Consider the following 25262-nt stretch of genomic DNA (forward strand, 5'->3'; position numbering starts at 1 on the left):
GTTTTAGCCCTCTTCTAGGTGTTGAGGTTACAAAGATGAAAAAGACAGTGCCTGCCCTCAAGAGTTTACATTCTAGTAGTATAGCTCGATTACAAATATATAATTACAGGTTAAATGGTATAGGTAAAAAATGTTATGAAAAAAACAATGCAGATTAAGGGGACAGAGGAGCATGATGGTGTGGGATTCCATTTTAGTTGGAATAGTCAAGAGCTGCCTCTCTTAGGAAGTAGCATTTCAACAGAAACCTGATTAAGGGGAGAGATGAAGTCTAGTAAAGATCTAGTAGATGGACATGCCAAGAAAAGGAAGCAAGCCCTGGGGCTGGGACTTGCTTTGGTTGGAGTAACAGCTAGACAGCCATTGAGGCTAGGGCAGAGCTAGGCAGCGTGGGAGGAAATGAAACCAGAGAAATAGGTGCCGATCATGTAGCCCTTCCTTAGAGGCCGTTGTGATAATTTTGATTTTTATTATGTGATGGGAAGCTATTGGAGGTTTTTGAGCGGCGGTGGGGGAGGGGAATAATGTGACTTACATTTTAAAATGTCACTTCGGCTGTCCTATGTTTACCTGAAACAGGGCAATAATGGAAGTAGACAAACTAGCTCAGTGTCCATTGCAATAGTCTTAAGTAACATATAATGACTTGGAATAGGATGGCAGCGGTAGAGGAGGTAAGAAGGGGTCAAATTCTTGCACCCGGGCTTTCTGGTTAAAAAAAAAAAATCCCCCAGTCTGGCAGCTGGGAGTAATCCTCCGCATGCTTCCTTTAGGTCAGAACGAAGCAAAGTTACAAAAGCCACTCTACATCATCTAACCGATTTTTGGAAACCTTCACACCACACCTCTTTGGAGAAAGAGCCTCTTGAATAGCTTTGCTATACCTCAAGTTTCTGAGCACCTACTTTAAGAATGGGTAAATGGAGGCTCTCAGAGGGAAGCAGTCCCCGATGATATATAATATGAAGCACTTAGGGAAACAAAGTCCTGAAAGGAAATGGGGTACTTAAGAAATTTTCTGGCAATAATTGCCCGTTCCCAGTGTTTAAAAAACGGCAAAATTGGCGGTCGCCCAGGAAGTTGCTTGCCAGTCTCTTGGAAACGAAGTTTATTTCAAGGAACAACTCTGAGACGTTCCTAACTCACATTTGGTTTTCGTATCACAAACTTCGCCTCCTCGGTAATGCGCACGCGCCCCTGCTCTGTTTTCCGTTGGCTTTAAGCCCCGCCCCTTATGCGCCCTTCGAGGCGGGTTGCGAGCCGTGAGCTCGCGCGACCACTCTCCCTCAGTCTTTTCGAGCACATCGTCGCAAACGGGGCCGGAAAGCGTGGCAGCGCAGGCGCAAGCGCAGAGAGCGGAGGCGGTGGTGGTGGCGGCCGCTGGCCAGTGTAAGATGGCGGCGGCGTTGGTGGTGGCAGTGGACGGGGCGGCTGGGCCTGGAACAGTCGGAGCAGCCGCTGGCAGAAGGATGACTCAAGACGGGAAGCGGGCTGCTGAGCCTCGCCGGCTCCCGTGCTTGTAACTGCCCCAGCCGGACACCCCCCCTTGACCTACCCGGTCCGTGTCTCGTTCCGGCTCGGCCTGACCCTCTCTCCCTGGCTAGTTCTCCCTAAGGGTGGGCCTGACCCCTTTTCCTAAGCTCCTAGGGCTTAGGTCTTCTCCTTCCCCTGACCCGAATTATCGCCGGGAGGACTGGTTGCCCTTTCCTCAGGTCAGCTCTGGGGTTGCCCCCAAGAGCCAGCCCCACAGTTCACAGGGACGTCTTGCTTCGTCCGGTGACCTATTTGTGTGCTCCCATTTCTCCCCTTAGATTGAAGGACATGGCTCACCCAGCGTCTCCCCGTCACCTCAGGGCCACCGCGCAATGTGTCCCCCTCCCCCATCCCAAGTTCTCAGGCCCAGCACCTTGTACGGAAGGCCGAGGTCCAAGAATCCTGGAGTCAGTTGTTGTCATCTGGTCTTGTACTCTTTGTGATATAATTTTATTAATTTACCTCACCCTACTCCCAAATCTTTTAGGACACCTTAGAACGGTCCCATTTGGTTCCTGTTTGTTGGAAAGCATCTGGTGGTTTGAATTTCTGACTCATATGATTGTGACTGGAGTCTGTAAACAAACCTGCACTGGCGCTATCACATTCTCTCCGGGATTCCCCCCCTCCCTCCCCATTGCTCTGTGGCTTGTTGTTGAGAGGTTGTTTGGTTATGGGTTAGCGTTGAAGAGATTCAGGTTTTCCTTTTAAAATGACTTTTACGTTTTAGTGGAGCTGGGAGATTACTTGCCTGGCTTCTAATCCTCGTGTTGGTTCATTTTATTTACGTATGTGTGTAGGTTATTTGTTCAGTGATCAGAATGAGATAAATTATTCTGGTTTTAAATAGTCCTGAGGAAGCCTAAAACTACTGAAATGTGTTCATAAATATTTTTATTATGTTAGTAGAAGACACACCTTTGCCATGTAAACTTTAACTTTTCTCAGTCCTTCAGTGAATCTGCAGACCTATTTTCTCAGGAGCTCAGCCTGGCCTTACTTCAGTGATAAAAGGAGGAAAGGTGAGTGGGAGTTGAAGGCATTTAAATTCATGAGTTCAAGACAGACCCTGCCCTGATGCTCAAGTGCTGACGCTTAAGTCATAAAATTCCTACCACAGTTTTCCAGTTTGGATATTATTCTTGGCTTTGTTTCAGCTCTGGTTAAATTACTTTTACAAGTTTAATTGGCTGTGGGTTTCTTGTATTTCTGTCCTAACTCTTGCTATGTATCTTCAAATGACTTGAATTAAGCCTAGAAGTGAATGTGTGTTCCCCACCCCATGTCTCATTCTTTCCTTTTTATTCATTTGCCTTTGTGTAGTTCCTGTTTCTTACGTTGTTCAACACTGGGAATTAGTTTGCCTGAGTTCTGTTCAGCCTCTTGTCAAATCAGGTCTTTCCCTCTGTAATGACTTTGGGCTGTCATCTCTTGCTATTGAGAGATTATTTAGCTGCTTGTGACTAAAAGTTGGAAAGTGATGCTGCCTTTAGTAGGTGTCTGAGTCCAGTCCACCTCAGAATTCCAACTTTTCAGGACATAGTGGGAAATTTTGGATAAAAAAGTAAAATAGCTGCTCTTTTGTAGCTGGTCCGAAGAATTCTTGGTTAGCAAAAGAATCATCCAGCACATTTAGCAGCATTGAACAGTGCCAAAAAGGGAATCAGAACATACTTATAAATGCGGTTTTTGTAAGGCTCTTAGGTTTCTAGTAGCAGAGAATAGAGGCCATCAGTTGTGACAGAAGAACTGAGTGACTCTGGAAAGTAGGCCTGGCCAATTCTTAATATCTTTATGATTTCTGGTAGGGAAAGGCTGAGAGTGACATTGGTAAGTTTTATTCCTTGTAGTGTCTGGATTTGAAAATGCTCATTGTGGACTGGAATAAAATTATTGATGATGGTGGGTATTTATCAAAAAGGTACAAAGAGAAAAGTGCAGTCTTTAGAGATGGACAGACTAGGGTTTAAATACTGTATTAAGATTTGTTAACCATGTGACCTTGGGCAAGCTACTTAAACTTCTCTGACTCTTAATTTTCACAACTCTAAAAGTGGAATACCATTTATCTTCCAAGGTTATTGTTAGTATTATATGAGGAAACCTATATAAAGTTCTTAGATTATGCCTAGCGTATGGTAGACACTCAAAAAATATTTTCTGGGGTTTTTTTTTTTTTTTTTGGCACAACATTTGATATAGCTTTGAATAAGTTATACCTTAGTTTACACTCCTTTGCATTTTGCTTTAGAACACATTTTCCTGGTTAATTTTTAAAACACATTTTTAATTGGTCAGCCTAGGTGTGTGCATTGTAAATGCCCACCTAGCATTGTCTTTTGAACATGATTTAGGGCAGTTTGATGGGGTTAGTGACTAGAGGACAGAGGGAATATTAAGTGTTGATAAATATGTATTTCTAAATGCATTCTTTAAACATCAGTTAATTTTGTTTATTGTTTTCTTCTTCCTGGTCTCTCTGTTAGCACACCTGATCAGAGTTCACAGTGTGGTAATTCCTTCCCTTGCAGTTACAACATTTTTCACCTCTGCAGTAACTACCCTTTATTTATGCCTTTCTTTTTTGCCATGGAGGGAATACATGTTGGGCTCCACACAGTGATCATCATCAACAGATTGTCAGAGAACTAGACCATGGAAAGGATTCCTTCCTGAAATGAATCAGGGCTAGGGAGTTAGGAAAGCAGAGTTCGTTTTTCATCTTCACATGTGGACCATCTTAATAATATGACAGCACAGATGAAGAATTTTAAACCACCTTTTGTTGGCTTTTCTTCCACATCTTTTTGGAGGAGGCAAGGGCACATGGAAATTAAGAAAGTAGTGATAATATTGTAGTAAAGGCAACCTTACTCATTCAGACCAGTGATCATTTTAGCGTTGACCAACTTTCATTACCATCATCTCAGGTCTAAATTCTCCATTGTACAGTAAAGACTCGTGAGAGTGGGGATGAGGATAAGGTCAGTTGAGACTGCATTTTTATTTTTATGAGATCAGAAGATCCATGAGGGGTGAGGGAAAGGGTGGGAGGAGAAAAGGAAATATGTTGAAAGAGGAATAACTTTGTTCTTTATTTCTTTAAGTGCTGGATAAGAATCCCCTTCCCTTTAACCTTCAGGAAGAGTTTCACGTTTTATGCTCCAGGTGACATCTGTGTATACAGTGAATCAGTATTCCTAGTTTGTGGACCACAACCCTAAAATTCTTACCTTTCTGAAAATATTTTAGGGTTTTAGGTGTTACTTAAGAATTGTGACATCTCATTAGGAAGTATTTCCTTGGATGGCAGGGTGGGAGGCTAGTTATCCTTGTGACTTTTTAGTTTCCACCACCAACTTGGCAGGGCATTTTATATAGCCTATTAAGTGTATAAGAATCAGTCCCAATGCCATAATCCTTAGTGTTCATTGGGACCAACCTAAGACAGAAGCTTGTCTTCAGAGAGAGCTAAAAGAAAGCAGCCTTTTTGTTGCCAATTTAAAACAATACTGGCATTTCAAAAGCCAAAGGAACTCTATAAAAGACATTCTGTGGAGAAGTATGCCCTGTTGTGGAAGACAGATCTTCAGAGTTTCATGCTTTAGGTTCTATGTCCTATTAGGTGAATTATAAGCTTTCAAAATCATGAAGTGACTAAACTCTGCTTATAATAGATAGATTTACTACTGGGTTGTTTCTACTACAGAAAAGTTATTTTAAACATGTCTAGGAAATGTCCAGATTATAAAAGAGAAAAGAGGTGTCCAAACAGAACTTTTTATTGCATAACATTGGTGTTAAAGTTAGTTTTTAAGTCTCTGAGATTGAATTAACTTTTTTTTTTTTTTTTTTTTAGCAGATTATCAGTGAGCCAAGATAATCTGTTGTTTACCCTCACCCATTTGGAACCCAGGCAGCTGAGTTAATAGAATCAGCAACAGGCATGTAGGTAGTGACTATGTATATCTTCATTTTAGAGCCAAGCGCCAGTGAGTTTTAGATTATCTTTGTAATAATATTGAAGACTTTATTTTTCATTTTCATGAATGTATCCAAGAAACTTCATTGCTGTTAAAATTGGTCAGAAAAGGGGGCTACAATGCTCTTGTTTACTGATATAGTCATTCTACCCTTGGAGTGAGAAGAAAGTCCATAAAAGCTCTTCAAAAATTGTGTGATGAATTTTATGAATTAGTCACTCTTTATAGCAGTCTTTTATATCTCTACCTCTGCAGGACATAGTTTCTAGGCCAGAAGCCCAATTTCTCAAGTACCACCTTACCCCAGGAATATGTTATGATATGGATAAACTAATGAACTGAGCCTGCCTTGAGTTTACCAGTGAGGCATTGGGAAGTGATTAAGATGACAAAGATGGCATCTTATTGATGAAATGTATGTCTAATGGATTGGGCAATTGCAAAAATTTTATCATTGTGTTTGAGAAATTAGATATTTACTTTTATCCTCTGAGGATTCTGTTTAAGGAGGCCTGGCCAAGTTCTATGTAAAGCAGCCATGCTTGCCTCACATGCCATTTTTTTGTTTGTTTTTTCTTAGCTAACTGGAAAGCTATAAAATTTACCTCTAGTGGTAGCCAGAAAATATATTCCTCTGCTGTATTTTAATCATTGGGACATTATCAGATATTTTTTTGCTGACCTTACGTAGGACCCAGCATTAGACTTTGCCCTCTAACCTAATGAGGGTAGGAGGGCACTTCTTGATGTTTTAAGCCTCTTTTCATTGTTTGATTTGTAAGTTGTACCTTTGGAGCATCATCCTTTCATCTCTCTAGTGTCCTTTCCAGCAAGAACTGGTAATGGGAACTGAATTCTAATGTGAAGGTAAATCCTGATGGAATCACAATGGAAAAAACTTGTTCCTTAGAATTAGTTAAGTTGAGATAAATGGGTTTGGATGTTACTATAAAAAGTTCTTGAGCTCTGCTACTAGTGATCCAGCACTTAAGGGTTAGAGTACATTCCTAACATACTCTGAAATACTGTTACTAGACTCAAAGCCAGTAAACTATAAACACTGGGCATTTGGTATTACCAACAGAGAAGACATTAATCCAGAGAAGGAATGAAATTCCTTATTTATAGTTTAGTTGATGGAGGACTTCTTCATCTTCATCTGTGGTGACTGGTTTGCAGCCCTCCATCTTGGGTATCCTCAGAACCTTCAAGAGGGAGAACTTAGAGGTTTATGTTGCGGGTTCCTGGGTAAATTACCCCAGTTTATAGAACATGAATGTGCTGAAAAGAAGATATTAACACAGCTTTCTGAATTCTTTAAAAGGCAGTAAGAGTGGGTGAGCAGATTTCATAGAGTTGGAACTGTGTTCCTACATTGTGTACAATGTTTGGAGGATCATTACTGAGTGGCAGAGAAGCCCAGGCTTCTCTAGGAAATGCAGTCTGATAAATAGATGGGAAGCTAGAAAAATAATGTAAGTGCCTACTATGTACAGGCAAGGTCTTTGCATATGTTGTCGTCTTTTTTTTTTTTGAGACAGAGTGTCGCTGTGTTACCCCGGCTAGAGTGAGTGCCGTGGCGTCAGCCTAGCTCACAGCAACCTCAAACTCCTGGGCTTAAACGATCCTACTGCCTCAGCCTCCCGAGTAGCTGGGACTACAGGCATGCACCACCATGCCCGGCTAATTTTTTCTATATATATATTTTAGTTGGCCAGATACTTTCTTTCTATTTTTAGTAGAGACGGGTTCTTGCTCTTGCTCAGGCTGGTCTCGAACTCCTGAGCTCAAACAATCCACCTCCCTCGGCCTCCCAGAGTGCTAGGATTACAGGCGTGAGCCACCGCGCCCGGCCCATATGTTGTCTTCTAAACCAGTTCCTACAGCGTAATGGTATTATCCCATTTTACAAAAGAAGAAACAAATTCAAAAGTAGGTGGTAGAAGTAGAATTCAAACCCAGGTCTATTGACACTAAAGTCCTTTTCTGTCTCTTGTACCATATGCTGCCTTTAAAAACAGGGCTCTTCAAAGCCAAGTGTTGAAGCAGATGAGCTGAAAGCTAGAATTGAATGTTTCTTATAAAAGTACATGTAAAGTATTCAAATGACAGTAGGAATAAAAACATTTTTTCATTATTTAGACATGGGTCTCAGGTTATGATAAAGTGGTGGGTTAATGAGTTTTTGAAGGAAATAATTTTTGTATATTTAAGAGATAGCTGAATCCTAGTATTGTATGATCCTCAAATGGGGAGAAAATTAGCAGTCCACTCAATCTCTGAGGTAATTCCATAGGGAAAGCTATTCTCTTACAGTCTTTTCTCAGTATACATCTTTCTGTGCTTTGCTGTAACACTGGAAACATGAACCATCCTCACCTTGAAACCTTTTTATCTTTGACTTCCAAGGCATTTAACTCTCGTTATTCTTTCTACTTCTCTGGACATTTTTTGTCTCCTTTCTTCTTTCTTTTTACTAAGGGTAGATATTCCCGAACATTCTTTTCTTGAACTTCCTCCCTCAGAGCTTTCTTAGGTACTTGTTTGTTTGCTTTAATGAGGTATAGTTTACAAGGTATTTGATTTTGAAATTTCTCTTTTTGATTCACAAATCTGTATCTCTGGCCCTAATTTATTTACATTCCAGACTTATATGTTGGTTTCTCACTACCTTCCTAAGATGTCAATTTGGATTTTAAACATACTCAGAATCAAATTTATCTTTTTTTACCACATGCCAGCTTCTCCTTTGTGGCACTTGATTTTCTCTGAGCACCAGACTCAAAACTTATCTTTTTGACTTTTTCAGCTTTTTAACTGGGTATTGAGCTAACTACTTTACTTCTACAACGATTCTCATGTTGATCCCTTTTTAATTCCCTCTGTCATCAACCTAAGACAAGCCCTTGTTACTTCTTATCTTGGCAACTATAATAGCTTTTATTTATTTATTTTTTTTATTTTTATTTTATTTATTTATTTATTTATTTTTTGAGACAGAGTCTCACTTTGTTGCCCAGGCTAGAGTGAGTGCCATGGCGTCAGCCTAGCTCACAGCAACCTCAAACTCCTGAGCTCAAGGGATCCTCCTGTGTCAGCCTCCCAAGTAGTTGGGACTACTTGGGCATGCACCACCATGCCCAGCTAATTTTTTCTATATATATATTTTTAGCTGTCCATATAATTTCTTTCTATTTTTAGTAGAGATGGGTCTCACTCTTGCTCAGGCTGGTCTAGAACTCCTGAGCTCAAACGATCCGCCCACCTCGGCCTCCCAGAGTGCTAGGATTACAGGCGTGAGCCACCGCGCCTGGCCTATAATAGCTTTTAAATGTGTTTCTCCTTCCTTTTCTGTTTATTTCAGTCCATCTTGTTATCTTTGACAAAATAATCTCCTTGATGCCTCCCCCCACCCCCGCCCCTCAACCTTCTGTTATACTTTTTTTTTTTTGAGACAGAGTCTCGCTTTTGTTGCCGGGGCTAGAGTGAGTGCCGTGGCGTCAGCCTAGCTCACAGCAACCTCAAACTCCTGGACTTAAGTGATCCTACCGCCTCAGCCTCCCGAGTAGCTGGGACTACAGGCATGCGCCACCATGCCCGGCTAATTTTTCTATATGTATTTTAGTTGGCCAGATCATTTCTTTGTATTTTTAGTAGAGACGGGGTCTCGCTCTTGCTCAGGCTGGTCTCGAACTCCTGACCTTGAGCGATCCACCCGCCTCGGCCTCCCAGAGTGCTAGGATTACAGGCGTGAGCCACCGCGCCCGGCCTATACTTCTTAACTAGTCAACTGTACCTTACCATCTAGCCAAACCAGACTATGCATATATTTTTTTTGAACATGTCAAGTTTTTAACATCCGTGTCTTTTCTCATTCTGGTCCTGTGGAATGTCTACAACAGCATTCTATTTATTTATTTATGTTTAATGATACTGATACTTGTGTCTCTTGTATCATACTTGTATACTCATTTTTCCTAATTGATTAATTGGCTACAAAAGGAATTGTGACTGCCTTTTTTATTTGTAGCTTCTATATTGCCTGTTACATTGTTTCAAATCAACATGTTTGTGTATAGATAGGCCACTGGGTGGTGCCAGAAGCCTATAATTTGTATAAAAAATGAGTAGCCTAGTAGTCCCCAACCTTTTTGGCTGGTTTCGTGGAAGATAGTTTTTCCATGGGGTGGGGAGGCGCTCAGGCTGTGATGTGCAGCCTGGTTCCTAACAGGCCACAGATGGTACCTGACCTCTATACAGTTGGTTTGCCCTGTGCTGTCAAATCCTTTGCACAGTAGAAATAGAGATTAATTTCCCTGGTCCAGAAACATTCAGAGTTTCTTTCTGCTTGTCTATCCAGCCTACCAGAGAAGATGGGGACAGTGTCATATATTCAGCCCCTCCAATTACTTAATAGAAAGTAGCCCGGAACTAAAGTCCTGCCCACCATGTTTTATATATTAATAGTATGAATGTCAGTCTCTTTGGGGTTATTCTTTGATTTTCAGTATCTGAGTTTCTTTGATTAATAAATACTTTACTATTAGAGTTGTGGCTGGCAGCAAGGAGCCAGGGAAAGTTGGCTTGGAGAGGTGTTGTGAAATAGAAAAATATTAAGGTAAGGAAAATGAATTTAAAATGAACCATTTCAGCTTGAAAACCAAAATTGTGGGTGGAGAAAGTAGAGCTAGTTGGTACCAGATGGACTGTGGGTCCTAGAAAAGCAAATTTGTACTTTGGATGGAGATCAGCCCTGAACAGCTGCTCAATTATGAGGGTATGGGACATCTGTCCTCCCCAGAGTAACCAAGGACTGTGTAGCTCTCTGTCTTACTAATAATTGAAGTATTTTTTACCATCACCTTCAGTTTCAGAGGAAATTCTAAAACCTTGTCTCATTTAAATATGGGTGTTTATGTAGGAGAGTTGGGCACTTGAGTAGCAGAATGAGGCATGCACAATGAGACTGGCCTGAGAGAATGCTGGGATTATGTAAGTCATGAGAATTGACGAAGACAAGTTCAGATCTTACTAAAGGGATCAAGGACAGTAATATTTTTTAGATGTTGATGTTTCCATTGGGCCCAAGGTAAGGTAGAGTTGTCAGACCAGTGTTCATAGATCCTAGATGCCAAAGGATTTAAAATGAACTTGAGAGGAATACAAAAAATAAAAAGCATAAACATACAAATTAATAGTACAAACAACTGCTAGAACTACTCTGAACTATTTTAAACTTCTGATTGTCTTAGTTATCCCCAAGACAATAGAGCTTATGTATTTAGGATTCATCTTGCCATTAATGTGGTTGCTGATAAATCACACAGGCAGTTTTGGTTGCAGCAAAAATCCTTACAGCACTTTCATTTTCAAGTGAGAAGAACTGACATTTTGCTTTCATTTGCTGTGATAATAGTGACCACTTTAGTTAACTTCTGTTAATAATCACATCCTTAAGAATTTAGTGTTTCTAATTACTGGATATTATCTGTCATTTAACAATTTGCATGATTTCCTTTCTTCCCCCCATCACTCTTCTCCCATTCCCTCATTTTTTAGGCCACATTTATTGAGGTATAATTTACATACAGTAAATTAATCCTTTTTTTAGTTGATCTCTTCTTTGGATTCTGGCAAATACATAGTCATGTAAGACCACCATGATTGAGGCATAGAACATTTCCATCATTCCGAAAGTTTTCTCATGCCTTTTTTGTAGTCAATTCCATACCCTTATCCCTAATCCCTTACAGTTGCTGATCTGCTCTCCATCCCTATAGTTTTGTCTTTCCCAGAAAATATTAATACCATAAATGGAATCATATATCATATAGCTGTTTGGGTCTGGATTCTTGTATTTACCATAACATTTGAGATCCATCCATGTTACTGTTTGATCAGTAATTGATTCCTTTTTATTGCTCAGTAATATTCCATTATGTGGGCATACCGTAATTTGTTTATCCATGACCAAGCTGAAGAACATTTGATTGTTTCCAGTTTTTTGATGAATCTAAATAAAACTACTAAAACATTCACCTACAGGGTTTTTAAAATTTTGCAGACATATATTTTCCCTTTTCTTGGGTAAATTCCTGAAGCAGGATTCCCAGGTTGTATGGTAAGTGTATGTTTAACTTAATAAGAAAATGTCAGACTTTTCCAAAGTGACTATATTATTTTGAATTTCTACTGGCAGTATATGAGAGTTCTAATTGCTTTACTACTCCTTGTTAGTTCTAGATAAAGTAAGTTATTATTTTAAAAACTTTAACCATTCTAATAGGTGTTTACTGTATTCTTATCTAATTTATATTTTCCTAATTATTGATAATGTTGGGGGTCTTTTCAAGTGATTAGTTGTGACGGTTTTAAATATATTCTGGTTACTGGCCTTTATCAAGTATGTGTTTTGCAGATATTTTCTTCCAGTCTATAGCTTGTCTTTTCATTGTCTTAACGGTGTCTCTTGAAGAGATTTTAATTTTGATAAATCCAATTAATTAATTAATTTTTTTTTTTTTTTTAAGGCAGAGTTTCGCTCTGTTGCCCGGGCTAGAGTGCCGTGGCGTCAGCCTAGCTCACAGCAACCTCAAACTCCTGGGCTCAAGCAATCCTTCTGCCTCAGCCTCCCAAGTAGCTGGGACTATAGGCATGCACCACTATGCCCGGCTAATTTTTTTCTATATGTTTTTAGTTGTCCAGCTAATTTCTTTCTATTTTTTTAGTAGAGATGGGGTCTTGCTCTTGCTCAGGCTGGTCTTGAACTCCTGAGCTTAAACTATCTGCCCGCCTCGGCCTCCCAAAGTGCTAGGATTACAGGCGCGAGCCACCTCACCCGGCCTATTAATTTTTTTCTTTTGTGCTTTTTGTGTCCTATCTTACGAAATAGTTGCTTACCCAAGGTCACGAAGATTATTTCCTTTGTTTTCTCCTGGAAGTTGTATTGTTTTTTATGTTTAGGTCTGTGATCCATTTTGAGTTAGATTTTGTTTATTCATATGGGTTGAAGTTTTTTTTTTGTTTTTTTTTTTTTTTTTGGTAGTTGGGTGTCCAATTATTCTAGTACAGGTTGAGCATTCCAAATCTGAAATAGAAAATGCTCCAAAACCTGAAACTTTTTGAGCGCCAGCATGGGGTGCAAAGGAAATGCTCATCAGGGGACTTTGGATCTTTGGGTTTGGGATGCTCAACCAGAATAATGCAAATATTCAAAAATCTGAAATTCAAAACACTTTTAGTTCCAAGCATTTCAGATAAGGGATACTTAACCTGTATACATGGTCTCTTGTACATACAGATCTTTTATCAGTATTAGGGGGAAAAAAATCATCCCCAGTGATTTTAAACAAGAGATGCTTGGTACCTCTCCTACAAAGTACTCTTATCCAGTGTATTAATTCCTCTCTTATTAAGACAAAAATCTAGGTCACTGGAATTTCCTGTTGGAATTAAAATGACACCTGAGTCTTTTTTCCCCATCCTCCAATAGTTTACTCTTTAACCTTCAGTTTGGCAGGGGGTTATGGTTATTTTTAGAGTACAGGCGGTAGAGTTAATCTAATTAAACTCCTCCAGCTACCTGGGGCAGTGAGCTCAACAGCTCTTCCTAGCTCAGCATGGTTTTCTCTGGACTGGATTTTACATGGAAGTTAATCAAAGTAAAAACAGTGAATTTGTTGGGAACATAATGCATTGAAGAATGAAGGAGATAGTTTGGATTTGGGTCACATATGGTCCCTAACCTCAGACTATAAAATTGAAGATTGTATTTTTTGATGATGGAAAAGATTCTAGAGTGGCTCCTATACTGGGCCCAGGGCACAGTCATAGCATCTCTGCCTACTTTAATTTGGCCATTGTCTAAGCTCAGGCTGCCATAACAATACCGTAGACAGGGTGGCTTAAATATTAATAACAGAAGTTTATTTTCTCATGATCCTGGAGGCTAGAAGTCCAAGATCAGGGTGCCAGCATGGTTGGTTTCTGGTGAAGTCTCTCTTCCTGGCTTGTATCTAATCACCTTTTTGCTATGTCCTCATGTGGTGGGGGTTGGAGGGAAGTGGAGGAGAATGCCCAAGAATAAGAGTGCGTGTGCAAACTCTCTGGTGTCTCTTACAATGGCACTAATTCCATCAGAGGGCTTCCACCCTATGACTTCGTCTAAACCTTGTCATCTCCCAAAGTTCCCATCTCTAAATACATCAGCTTGGGAGTTACGGCTTTAGCATATGAATTTGGGAGTAAAGTACAGAATTCCGTCCATAGCAGGCAGTGACTCTGATATCTGCATGATAATCAAAATGGTTTTATGTTTCTTCATTTTGATTAAAATTTATATTGTAAGCATAACAACTTATCCCCAAAGTAGTTGTATTTTATTATTGTCATCATTTTTGACTTTCTAAAGAATCGGTCCCCCAAAGTGGAAATTTATGCACCCCCCCCCAAGGGGTGTGCAAGATGATCCAGTGGTATATAGAAAAAGAATGTTGAAATAGCTATTTTTTTCTAGAAAAATTAAGCTAAATATTTAATGTGAGTTGATCGTGTGTATATACATGAATGTGCACACATATTAGGGATTCATGCTTAAAGTTTACACTGCTAGAGATTCATAATCAAAATTTTGAGACCACTGCTCTAAAGTACCCTTCTGCAGAAATTTTAACATTTAATTCTATTTATCTGTGTCATTTCTGGAATTTGTACTTTATGGAAGAAGTATGAAAATGAATAGAGAAATGAATTCCAGGGACGATTAAGAAGCTCGTCCAAGGGTACAAAGAATGCTAATGGCTTAGTTGATACCAGAACCCTGGACTTCTAATTTTCAGTCTGATACTGATTTTGCTAAACTCTGTGGCTTCCAAAAATGTGACTTTTAGAAGCTTTCTGCCTATGAACTCAGTGATTAAAGAGGGTTGACAAAAGCATCCACAGGGTTTTCTCTGCTTCTGCAATAAATTCTGTCAACTGTTTTCCTCAAAGAGAAGATCCCTTCTTGGAAGAACCTTAAACCAATTTTTCCAAAAGACTACTTTGCAATATCTGGGTGTGGGCTGACCCTCCTGGCTCCCTTTTTCCCACTTCTCAGAGCTGAGTGGGAGTTTAAGCTTTGGTTCCTCGCGGTCATGGAGGCTCAGAAAGCACATGTGTTTTCTAGAGCAATTACAAGTTTAAAATTCAGGTAGTCTGGGCTCCTGTAGAAGTTGATACTTAGAAAGTGAGAAAGGTGTTGTGAAAGGTGTTGTGGAGCAGCTTTTTTGTTTTTCTCTGGGAGTACATAATATTGGGATGCAATCATAGTATCATAGACACTTTTGATTCTAGAGTGGGGAAAACATCAAATCTGTTCTCTGTTGACCATGATACACTGGCCTGCTTATGACTTTAGTTTTTAATCTTAAGAAAATAGTGCAATCATTTTCCCTACTTCATACAACTTTTGTAATTAATGCTATTGATTTGAAACCCCAGATGGGGTAGAAGATACTGCTGAGATGCTTGTGAACGTAAACAGAAACTATTGAGAGGGAAAAACAAATGCTGTGTGAGGAATGCTGTCCAAAAATGTATACATCAAAGTAAGAGGAGGAAAACAGCATGCTTTACAACTAGCTCTTCACAGTTTTTCTTTATGTGGCTGCTTTACATATCTGTTTTTTTGTTGGCACTGTCTTTCATCACCACCCTTCCAGGTATGCTTTCCTCAGATTCGGCCTCAGCCTTGCTTTTGCAGTATTTCTACTCCCACCTTGGCCTACCTACTATGAACAATCTTTGGGCAGCTGTCTCTTGGCAGAGAACACTTTTCCTGAAGCAGCTTGGATTTCTGTAGAGGAGAGTAGGGGGTAAAGATAAGGATGGGGCTGCTTCTGGGATAATTGTTATGGGAATGAAAGGGCTGTTGAAAGATTAGAGGCCAGTGTGCCTGGGTACAATGGCTGGGGTCATAATTATACTTTGTCTTTTACCAATGCCTTTTGTCCAAGCCACTGAAAGGGCTTAACAAAATTCTGGTCTGAATAATATTATTCTTTGCTCTTTGGAATTTACTGGAGGTGGCAGTGAGGCCCTGGGAGAAAAAAAAGTGTTAATAGTGGAATAAAAGAAAATAAGCTAGATACCCTGGTTCCTAGTTAAGAAAAGATAAGTCTGGTGAAAGTTGGTGGAATTAGGTGAAAAAACGTTTGCCATTATATGAAATGGGCTGAGATGGTTTAATAGAAATGCTGCCATTTTTTCCCCCCACCTTTGCCCCTGGTGACTGACTGTTAGTCCTAACAGAAAACAAATAAACAGCTTTAAGGTTCTTTCTGAGGGTAGAGTGCTCCTGAATTCTAATTCCAGCTCTGCTTCTTATAATTCTTCATTAGTATTTGTGCCTATAAATAAGTTTGAAGCTAGGCATCTGAGTGAACATAAAGCCTAAGCTCTTACCCCAAGAACTTGATTTATTCTATCTGTGTTGATTTGTGTATAAAATGATACTCAGAATCTGACCCACCTCATTTTGGTGTGAAAACAAGTATTTTATAGAGTTTATAGATATATATGACTATTTATTGAATACATTGGAAGAGGGCATTGCTGAAGCTAGTTTTTTGTGTTTCGTATTGAGTTGAGGCTCTTTGTGTGCAGTACCTGTCACTTTATGTGTTTGCTGTTCCAGGTTTTATTTCAGTTCCCAGTTTCCCATCTGAAAAGCCATTGCTAGTTACTCAGTGAATAAGGTAAAGAGATGGCAGTTGACCTCTCCAAGATCTGTACCTTCATGGAATTTAGGGGAAAAAAAATTCTGGTGTGCTTTTCAGCAGCTGAGAAGCCCTGTTAAGCACACACACAAAAATCATTTTTATAAAAATGATAAAGCCTGTACACTGTTAAATCTCCTTGTCTCTTTTGTCATCTTTCCCAGGTTGTTTGCTAATTGTTTTATTTTCTTCCTCTCCCAAATTCAGGCTGGCTACAGCAAACATCATTCAAGATGTCCAGCAAAGGGAGCAGCACAGATGGCAAAACAGACTTAGCTAATGGTAAGGGGCCAAAATGAAGGTGAAGCTAATTTTACTGTCAGCTAAGGTTCTCCTCCCCCCAAGACAGAGTGGAGACCTGGATTTTAGTAAAGGGAAGGAACCCTTCCTGTGTTGTTTTGAGTATAGGAAACTACACAGGAAACATCTCAGGCTATCTGGTACTTTTACTCCTTCAAATTTTATCTGATTGTTTTCAGAAGCTCAATAACAGAGCTAGCTGTACTACTTCTCCCCTCCCCTCCCCTCCCCTCCCCTCCCCTCCCCTCCCCTCCCCTCCCCTCCCCTCCCCTCTCTTCTCCTTTTCTTCTCCCCTCCCCTCCCCTCCCCTTCTTTTCTTTCAAGGTTTCACTCTGTTGCCTGGGCTAGAGTGCAGTAGCACCATCGTACCTCACTGTAATCTGCAACTCCTGGCCTCAAGCAGTCCCCCTGCCTCAGCCTCCCAAGTAGCTGGGTCTACAGGCACCATGCCCGGTTAATTTTTAAAAAAATTTTTATAGAGATGGGATCTTGCTATATTGCCCAGGCTGGTCTCAAACTCCTGGGTTCAAGTGATCCTCCTGCCTCAGCCTCCCAAAGTGCTAGGATTATGGGTATGAGCCACCATGCCTGACCCAGAGCTGTACTTATAAGAGGTCAAGTGGTTTGGAATTCCGAAAGGCTATATGATGGGCAGAACCTAGGAGAAGCTATTAATAAAGAAGAAAAATAAGATCCAATTGGTGGTGGGAACAAGGGAGTTTTGGGGAAGATGTAGTTTTCCAGTTATACTGAGAGGTCCCTTTCCATGATAGGTCATAGTTTGGTAGAGATATTACATAAAAGATGAAGTTGCAATCCAAACCAACTGGGATTAGGGCTTCCTTCTTTCCCTTCCTTTCCTTCCCTTTCTTAATTCTTCCCCTTCCCTGCCTTTCCTTCTTTTTCTTCCCTTCTTTCCCTCTTCCTTTTCTCAGGGCCAGTGCTGCCAAGTGTTAAATTCCTGGGTCTAGGGCAGATTTGAAGGTAGAATACCAAGTTTCTAATAGATTATAGCTGCTACCTGGGTTATTTGACCAATGCTGAACCAACTTTTAAACTAGAGAAATCTTCAAATGGATATGGTTGGGCAGCGCAAAGTCTAGCATTCCTTAGCACCTTGAAGTTCAGGATTATAGGCTAAATTCTAGTTGATGTGATTGGTGGATCATTGAAGTTGAGGACGAGTAGGTGAGATTTTCAACATGCTTTTTTATTGTCCCCTTGTTATTTTCTTATCACTACCATTCATTTTTTGTAAAGGAAAGTGGTTCAGATTTTTCACTGGGCTTAGTTGAAAGGTACAGGGTTCTAGAGGAGTTTCAGGTATGCTATCTATTTGGAGGTTGGGAATTAGCTAGATCAGGGATTGGCAAACTATAGCCAGCAAGCCAAATCCAGCCTGTCATTTGTTTTTGTAAAGTTTTCTTGGAATACAGTCATACCTATTCATTTGTGTAGTGTCTATGGTTTGCTTTTGTTCTACATAGTGGAGTTGAATAGTTGTGACAGAGTTCCATATGGTTAGCAAAGCCTAAAATTTTTACTGTTTGACCCTTTACAGAGAAAATTTGCCAACCCCTATGCTAGATCTTGGTCAATGACTGTTGGGACTCTCTTGCTGAGCTTGTGATACACTCTGGCCCTTATGTTAATGTGGTAGATCCTCCAAAATCATCTGAATTTGTTAATCATAATTTTAATAATGCTAGTAGTTTCGATTTTTTAATTTTTTTTTCTTTCTTCCTAACCACTAGGTGACCAGGGAAATTTTGATGTTTTATTTTTCTTTCTCCACAGACCTGTTAGGTGTGGTATTTATCCCTTCTAATCACCCTCAAGCTCAAGCAGAATTGCATTTTAAAAAACCACAGCTATTAAACTTTCTCAGCATATTTAACAGTCTCAACAAACGTGGTTCTTAGGTTCAAATTTCTGTTTGTTCCTAGCCCCTAGCCCACTTGTTTTCATGCTGCTGTTAGTTGAGGTTTTTTGTTCTGACAAGAGTAGTTTATGTGTCTCCCAACCTTCTGTCACTACTTGGACCAAAGCACTTGCATTGTTTGTTTTCCAAATTTGATTTTGCCTAAGAGTTCATTAAAAAGAGTTTCCATTGCTTCAAAGATCTTCACAAATTACTGCACTAATCCAGATGACTAGGCATTAAGGTGTTCTAACTTTGAATACTTAAACATCAGTGTGGTATTTTAGTTGAATAGCTCATACTAGAGTCATACACAGCTCGCCTGCCTTTCCTAACAGCTTTTACTTCTGACAGGATAAAATTTATAGCCATTTTAGGAAAGGAGGCCCTGAACAGTGTTTAAAATCCTCATTCTCCCTTTCCTTTCTTCACACCTTGACCTTAGGTTGGAAGTTGTGGTTGTGTTGGCCCTAGGATATTACCCAAGTGCTCACTGTAATGTGATTTGGCTGTCGTTAGATAAGAGAATGCAGTATACTAATTGTAGGAGATTGGATGGGGCAAAGTGACCCAGTTATTTAACTACCAGCATAGCACACCTAGAATATACTGAACTTTTCTTCTGAGGCACTACTGTAATAGCCCTGCTTTTTATCAGTTTTATATATGCCTCCTCGTAAAACCTTATCTCAATATGGAGACTAAAAATGAGACTAAAAATTGTAAACTAATGGAAGTAAGTCAGAATGCATTTATACTAACAAAAGGGGAATGAGAACCCGCTGAAATGATCACAATTCCCACTTACCCCTTCAACTTCCTTTCTTAGTAGATCTTAGGAATTTAGGGGAAGAAACCTAGGATTTAAACATAAATCCAAGGTTTATGTCTAAACCTAGGTATGTATAGTGGTGCTTTCTTGAAGTAGGAAAGGTTCAACTCCATATTCATAAGTCAGAGTGGGTCGTCCCCCCAACCCCCCCCCCCCAGACAGAGTCTTGCTCTATCACCCTGGCTAGAATGCAGTGGCATCATTGTAGCTCACTGCAACCTCAAACTCCGGGGCTCAAGCAATCCTCCTGCCTCAGCCTCCTGAGTAGCTGGAACTATATGCTAGTGCCACCAGGCCCAGCTAATTTTTCTGTTTTTTGTGGAGACAGATGTCTCTCTTGCTCAGGCTGGTTTTGAACTCCTGACTTCAAGCAATCTTCCCCCCTCGGCCCCCAAAGTGCTAGGATTACAGGCGTGAGTGATTTTTATCAGTTATTTTCCATCTTTCCTTAAGAAGATGGCTATGCTAGCTCTTGCTGGAGATAACCATTCTTTTTTCTTATATTCTGTTTAATTATTTGCTGTAACTAATGGATGCCCATCCAACAGAATAGAGCCTAAGGTAGTTGTATAAGGCATGTTTCATACAATACGCCAATGCTTTGTCTCTTGAACACTTATTATAACCTGAGACTCTCATGAGATTCTTCATTTTTAAAGTGGCTTTGATCTTAATCTTTTCAGTTTCTTGTCCTTTACATGACTTCCCCTCAGAAAGCACTCCTTCAAAGTATGATGTAAGCTGAGTTACAAAAAAAAGAATAATAAAAAATAAATAAAAAGAAGGTACTCCTTATGTGCATTTGTAATGAAAACTCTGACCAAAGTTCATTTCTTGGTCTTCTGATGTGATGATTTCTTAGACTAAGGTGAGAAATCCTTTGGATCGCTCTCCTAGTTCCTTATTTTTCCTCTCACCCACCCATTCCTCACTAACATGCAGGAAGCCTGTCTAGCAGTCCAGAGGAGATGTCTGGAGCTGAAGAGGGGAGGGAGACATCCTCAGGCATTGAAGTGGAGGCCTCAGACCTGAGTTTGAGCTTGACCGGGGATGATGGTGGCCCCAACCGCACCAGCACAGAAAGTCGAGGCACAGACACAGAAAGCTCAGGTGAAGACAAGGACTCAGACAGCATGGAGGACACTGGCCATTATTCCATCAATGATGAAAACCGAGTCCATGACCGCTCAGAGGAAGAGGAGGAGGAAGAAGAGGAGGAAGAAGAGCAGCCTCGACGCCATGTACAGCGCAAGCGGGCCAACCGTGACCAGGACTCATCAGATGATGAGCGGGCCCTAGAGGACTGGGTGTCATCCGAAACATCAGCCCTACCCCGACCTCGCTGGCAAGCCCTTCCTGCCCTTCGGGAGCGTGAGCTGGGTTCAAGTGCACGCTTTGTATATGAGGCTTGTGGGGCAAGAGTCTTTGTACAGCGTTTCCGCCTGCAGCATGGGCTTGAAGGCCATACTGGTTGTGTGAATACCCTGCACTTTAACCAGCGCGGCACCTGGCTGGCCAGTGGCAGCGATGACCTGAAGGTGGTGGTGTGGGATTGGGTGCGGCGGCAGCCAGTACTGGACTTTGAGAGCGGTCACAAAAGTAATGTCTTCCAGGTGAGGCAGGGGAGCATAACAGTAACTGAGAGAATCAGGGATGAGTTAGACAAATCTGAGCTTTTACCTGGAATGGGAGCTGGAAGTGAGTTGTAGAGATTACACATCAGGACTTGCCCCTACTGTGGCTCTCATAATAACTTCAGTACACTGAAAGACCCCATGGCAACCATTTGTTTCATTGAGCATAAATAAGGACCGCTGGAAGCCTTGTTATAGGTAGGATGCTTGGAACTCATCAGGAAGGTATTAAATGTGTACCAGTAGGAGGCAGTATGGTATAAGAGCACAGGCTCTTGAACAAAACTGCCTGGGTTCAAATCCTGGCTCTTCCACTTACTAGCTCTGTGATCTTGGGCAAGTTATTTTACCTTTGTCTTCAGTTTATCTATCTGTAAAATGGGACCAATAATACATAAGGTTATGAGGATTAAATAGTTATAAAAGTGAAGCAGTTAGAACTGTGGCTGGTACTTAATAAACATTTATTAAATATTAGCTCATATTGTTAACTATTCTGTGGAGATTTTATTTCTCAGCTCCATCTATAGTGATACTAGCCATTTATCCCTAAGTGTGTTCTCTTTCCTTCTCCAACAAATTTCCCCCTAGTTTCCTTTTTATTTGTGACAAATTTGTTTGCTTTCTGAATTAAGGTAGATTTTCCTCTTTTATTGCTTACTTTTCTCCTCTACTAGGTATAGCTCTGGTTCACCTGAGCACTTATCATGTACCAGTTCAACCTTCCAGAGCCAACCAAAATGCTCTCTAATATCAGAGGAAGTTTTTTCTCTCCCTTTCCTTTAACTACTGGAAGAAGTTGGGCTTAGCAAGCTGTACAAGAGTAGGAAAGCTAAGTTTCCAGCTGTCATGTAAGAAAAGGTGGTAAATTGGGGTCAATGCATTTTTCCCTCAAATTCACCTCTTCCATTTCTTTTGTGTGTCCTTTTTCTCATTCTTAACACTTCAGGCCAAGTTCCTTCCTAATAGTGGTGATTCTACTCTGGCTATGTGTGCTCGTGATGGGCAGGTTCGGGTAGCAGAACTCTCTGCCACACAGTGTTGCAAGAATACAAAACGTGTGGCCCAGCACAAAGGAGCGTCCCATAAGGTAAATAAGCACTTGTTCCAAATTTTGTGCAATCCAGATCCTCCGTGGGTCTCAGCCAAGGTCCTCTCTTACCTTTGCCCGTGTCACTTTTGTTGTGGTCACCTGTCTCACTTCTTTCAGTCCTAGGATTTGTAGTTAAGGAAATAAAAGCAGCCACCCTACACTTCTTGGAAGGCAAGTATTTGAGAGATCCCCAGATCATGCACTGATCCCTAGATCACTTGGTTATACCTGGCCCCTAAGCTGAGCTGTGGTTAGTTTGCAGATCCTTGAGGCCTCCTGGATCCTCCAAACCTCTTAAGTTTACTGATTGTTTTTAGAATATTTTAACAGTTCCAAGTGCTAGTGGTTGGTTCCTTATGTGTGAGAGCTTCAACTTTCCTGCTCACAACTTTTAGCTCACAAATAGCACTATTTCTGGAAGCCCTATTTAGAGCTGAGAATAGAGCTGAGAATAGGCCAAATAGTCATGGTGGCAGCCAGCAAGGAGCTAAGAGCTGCCCTGTCTCAGGTCAGGGTAGGCATGGTTTTCTTCCATGCCTGGAAAGAGAATAGTACTCTCTTCTTAAAAACTCTAAGCAAATATGTAGGTGGACCTCAAGTATCCTTTCTAGCCCAGATGGCTCAGGAAATGTGAAAATTACCTATTTCTTTGATTCTTAAGCCTACCCCCAGCTCACAAGATAACTTATTTTTAGAACTCAGATGTAGGGAATGAAACTTGCGCATCATTTTACTCTGTACCTGGGGGTGTAGAATTGATTTTATTTGAGATTGAACTCTAATGACTGGTGTTTTTCTTTGGTATTTCTATTCATATCCCTTGGGGACTTAGTTGAAATAGCAAATCACCTGTCCCTTTGACTTGTATAGAATAAACAAGCTGTAAATAATTCACACAGAACAAGAGTGGGCTTAAATTATCTCCTTTCCTGGGATGTTGTGACAAAAAAAGTAGACATTTTTCTTCCTGAGACTTTTTTTTTTTTTGAGACAGAGTCTCACTCTTTCGCCAGGGTAGAGTACAGTGGTGTCGTTGTAGCTCACAGCAACCTCAGACTCCTGGGCTCAAGCAATCCTCCTGCTTTAGCCTCCCAAGTAGCTGGGTCTACAGGCATGCACCATGACGCCTGGCTAATTTTTCCATTTTTAGTAGAGAGTGGTCTCGCTCTTGCTCAGGCTGTCTCAAACTCCTGAGCTCAAGCAGTCCTCCCCCCGGGCCTTTCAGAGTGCTAGGATTACAGGCATGAGCCACTCACAGCCCTTCTTGAGACATTTTAAATGTAGCCCTTCCTGAAGTTAAAGGAATGAACCAAGTGACCTCTAATTCTAATATTTAACAACTTCACCTTTTCCCTTTTTCTCTTGCAGTTGGCCCTGGAACCAGACTCTCCTTGTACGTTCCTATCTGCAGGTGAAGATGCAGTTGTCTTCACCATAGATTTGAGACAAGACCGCCCAGCTTCGTAAGTATAGCAGTAATATCTTTACAAAACTGTATCCTTTGGCCTTGAAAATATTCCATGTATCCTGGTAATGTCCAATTCTCTGGTCCCTCAGAGCAGTAGTGTTGTGCAAATGATAAAGAGGTAGTTTAAGGTTTAGGGAAATTCCTTACTTCCTCTGTTTCTTAGCAGTAAAATACCTATTCAGTCTACCTTCATTTTTCAAACAAAATTTAGTTATTGTATGTGGCCTTTCATAACTTTGTTCCACACTCCATTCACTTGGGTGCCAGTCAGCTTACACAAAGCATATTATTCTACATACTAGTTTAGAGATATGATCCTCCTGTAAAGTTTTCAATTCAATTATATATAAAAACATACAAACAAATGATAAATCTTAAACAAAAATATTGGTAGCTACAGTAGAGTTCTATCATATCGCTGCTCATTTGTACATGAATTTGAGACTCATGGGTAAATTATATCCCTTCTTAACTGTGTGATGTCATAGAAAGAACATCATAACATCTTAGTTTGGATCCAGGAAGACCTAGATCAAATCTCAACTCAGGCACTTACTAGTTATGACTTATATAACCTTCCATACCTCAGTTTCTTCAGACTTACTATGGGCATGATATCCTCCCAAGTCCGTGGGGTTTCTGTGAGGATTTTTTTTTTCTATTGTCTTTTCCTTCCTTTCCTTCTTTCTTTCTGGTTTTTTTTTTTTTTTTTTAAGAGACAGGGTCTTGCTCTGTCACCCAGGCTGGAGTGCAGTGGTCTAATAGAAGTTCACTATAACCTTGAATTCCTGGGCTCAAGCAATTCTCCTGCCGAAGCTTCCTGAGTATCTGGGACTACAGGCACCACTATGCTCAGCCAATTTGTGTGTGTGTATGTGTGTGTGTGTGTGTGTGTGTGTGTGTGTAGATGGGTCTTGCTATGTTGCCCAGGCTGGTCTGAATTCCTGCCCTCAAGCAATCCTCCCACCTAGGCCTCCCAAAGTGCTAGGATTACAGGTATGAGCCACACTGTGCCTGGCCTTCTGTGAGGATGGTTGGTGTATATTTATGCATGCACACCAACCATCCTCACAGTATACATATATACACACCAACAATCCTCACAGAAGGATTTATAATCTAATGTATATATTATATAATCTAATATATATATTAGATGCCCCAGTATAGTGTCCAGCACGATGGCTGGAATTGATTAAGTTGTAGCTACTACAGGGTGTCCCAAAAGTCTCCACACAAAGGGAAAATATTGTAAAATTTTGTAATGAGTATTTTGTAAATAAAAGTACATTTAGCTACAATTTCCCATTTTCCCTACCTGTGGCAACTTTTTGGACACCCTGTAGTATAGTTATTTTAGATTACTTTTTTCATTTTTATTGCTCTTATAGTAAATAAGTACATCTTGTTTAAGAGATTCAAATAAGTATACGGACAAAATATAAATGCTCCCTCCTGCACCTCCACTCCTTATTTTTCTAGCTACTGCTGACTGTTACTAGTAATTTGGTTTCCAGTCCCTTTTGTATACATTTATGTACCTAAATATATCCTTATACTTTTCCCCATAAATGGGATAATTACATGTATATATAAACATACACATATGTATGTTTCTGCAATTTGCTTTTTTCTTATTATGATGTGTTTTGACCTTTCTATGTCAGACCATGAAAGCCTACCACATTTTTAACCATGGCATACATGTCATTGGTGTATCACAGTTTATTTTACCACTATC

The 25262-nt window shown here is 40.4% G+C and overlaps 1 protein-coding gene across 6 annotated transcripts in view; it reads left to right on the forward strand.

Annotated features, from left to right (window-relative positions):
- The first annotated feature begins 1280 nt into the window (after positions 1 to 1280).
- The window catches only part of DCAF8 (DDB1 and CUL4 associated factor 8), a 44072-nt gene continuing 20090 nt past the window's right edge, over positions 1281 to 25262 (forward strand). Inside the window, exons 1-6 of one of the 6 annotated variants that reach the window (XM_069480362.1) lie at positions 1281 to 1712; positions 2482 to 2555; positions 16481 to 16555; positions 20269 to 20939; positions 21910 to 22050; positions 23422 to 23516. In XM_069480362.1, the coding sequence (XP_069336463.1) occupies positions 16507 to 16555; positions 20269 to 20939; positions 21910 to 22050; positions 23422 to 23516 (956 nt within the window). In that variant the 5' untranslated portion in view covers positions 1281 to 1712; positions 2482 to 2555; positions 16481 to 16506. The remainder of the gene's footprint in view (positions 1713 to 2481; positions 2556 to 16480; positions 16556 to 20268; positions 20940 to 21909; positions 22051 to 23421; positions 23517 to 25262) is intronic. The other 5 variants (XM_069480361.1, XM_069480359.1, XM_069480364.1 and 2 more) reach the window with 5 other exon arrangements.

Source organism: Eulemur rufifrons, chromosome 8 (assembly GCF_041146395.1).
Source record: "Eulemur rufifrons isolate Redbay chromosome 8, OSU_ERuf_1, whole genome shotgun sequence".
Lineage (NCBI taxonomy): Eukaryota > Metazoa > Chordata > Mammalia > Primates > Lemuridae > Eulemur > Eulemur rufifrons.